This window comes from Silene latifolia, chromosome Y, assembly GCF_048544455.1.
Source record: "Silene latifolia isolate original U9 population chromosome Y, ASM4854445v1, whole genome shotgun sequence".
In the NCBI taxonomy this organism is placed as follows: domain Eukaryota; kingdom Viridiplantae; phylum Streptophyta; class Magnoliopsida; order Caryophyllales; family Caryophyllaceae; genus Silene; species Silene latifolia.
In genome coordinates, this window is record NC_133538.1 from 2476431 (window position 1) to 2477630 (window position 1200).

Here is a 1200-nt window from a genome sequence, read left to right on the forward strand (position 1 = left end):
GTGTGCTCAAGAAATTGAAGACCGTAAAGAGAGAGCACTCTATTACTTGAGTCGTACCTTGGTTGGAGCCGAGCTGAATTATTTGCCCATAGAGAAGATATGTCTTGCTTTGGTGTTCGCCATCTAGAAGTTGAGACACTACATGCAGGCGCATACCATACACGTGGTCTCAAAAGCTGATCCAATCAAGTACATACTCTCAAGACCAGTCTTGTCTGGAAGACTTGCGAAATGGGCAATGTTACTTAAGCGATGACTTGGTGTTCGTGCCTCAAAAGGTCATCAAAGGCCAAGCTATCGCCGACTTCTTTGCGATCATCCAATGCCGGCAGAGTGGGAAATTTCGAGATGACCTCCCGGAGAAGAAATTTTCTATGTGGACGTCCTACCTCCATGGCAAATGTACTTTGACGGTGCTGCAAGGAAGGACGGAGCTGGAGCCGGAGTTGTATTCGTAACTCCACAAAATCATCTCATGCCATACTCCTTTACGCTCACTCAGTTGTGCTCAAATAATATGGCAGAATACCAAGCTCTCATACTCGGCCTCCAAATGGCGATCGAAATAGGTGTTAGAGATATGGACATCTACGGCGACTCGAAGCTGGTGGTCAACCAAGTCCTTGGTGAATATGAAGTAAAAAAGGAAGACTTGATTCCCTACCATCAACGGGCATTACAACTGTTGAATCAACTTGAGGACATCCATGTTGGTCATGTGCCAAGGAGTGCCAATAAGTTGGGCTGACGCGCTTGCTAATCTTGCGACCACTTTGGCACCACTGGGGCGAAGAGTCTATGCAAGTCCCAGTCTGCAATCATTGGGTAGTATCATTGCTTGAAGAAGAGGAAAATGTAGATACAACCAACATGATATGCGTCTACACAGTTGATGAAGATGACTGGCGTCAACCTATCATTGATTTTTTGGACCACCAAAAACTACCCGATGATCCCAGGCACAAGGTAGAAATACGTCGACGTGCTCCAAAGTTCATTCACTATAAAGGGACACTCTACAGACGTTCTTTTGCAGGCCAATGGTTGAGGTGTCTAAGCAAGGACGAAGCTACTGAAGCAATGCATGAAGCTCATTCTGGCATTTGTGGTGCTCATCAATCTGGGCCTAAACTTCATGATCGCGTAAAGAGAATGGGGTATTACTGGCCAACCATGGTGCAAGATTGTATGGACTTTGCA

General features: G+C 45.9%; 1 protein-coding gene across 1 annotated transcript; it reads left to right on the forward strand.

Moving 5' to 3' along the window:
• The first annotated feature begins 400 nt into the window (after nucleotides 1-400).
• On the forward strand, nucleotides 401-748 carry LOC141626354 (uncharacterized). The gene has a single exon (XM_074440216.1). The coding sequence runs from the start codon at nucleotides 401-403 to the stop codon at nucleotides 746-748; it is 348 nt and encodes a 115-aa protein (XP_074296317.1).
• Nucleotides 749-1200: the final 452 nt, after the last annotated feature.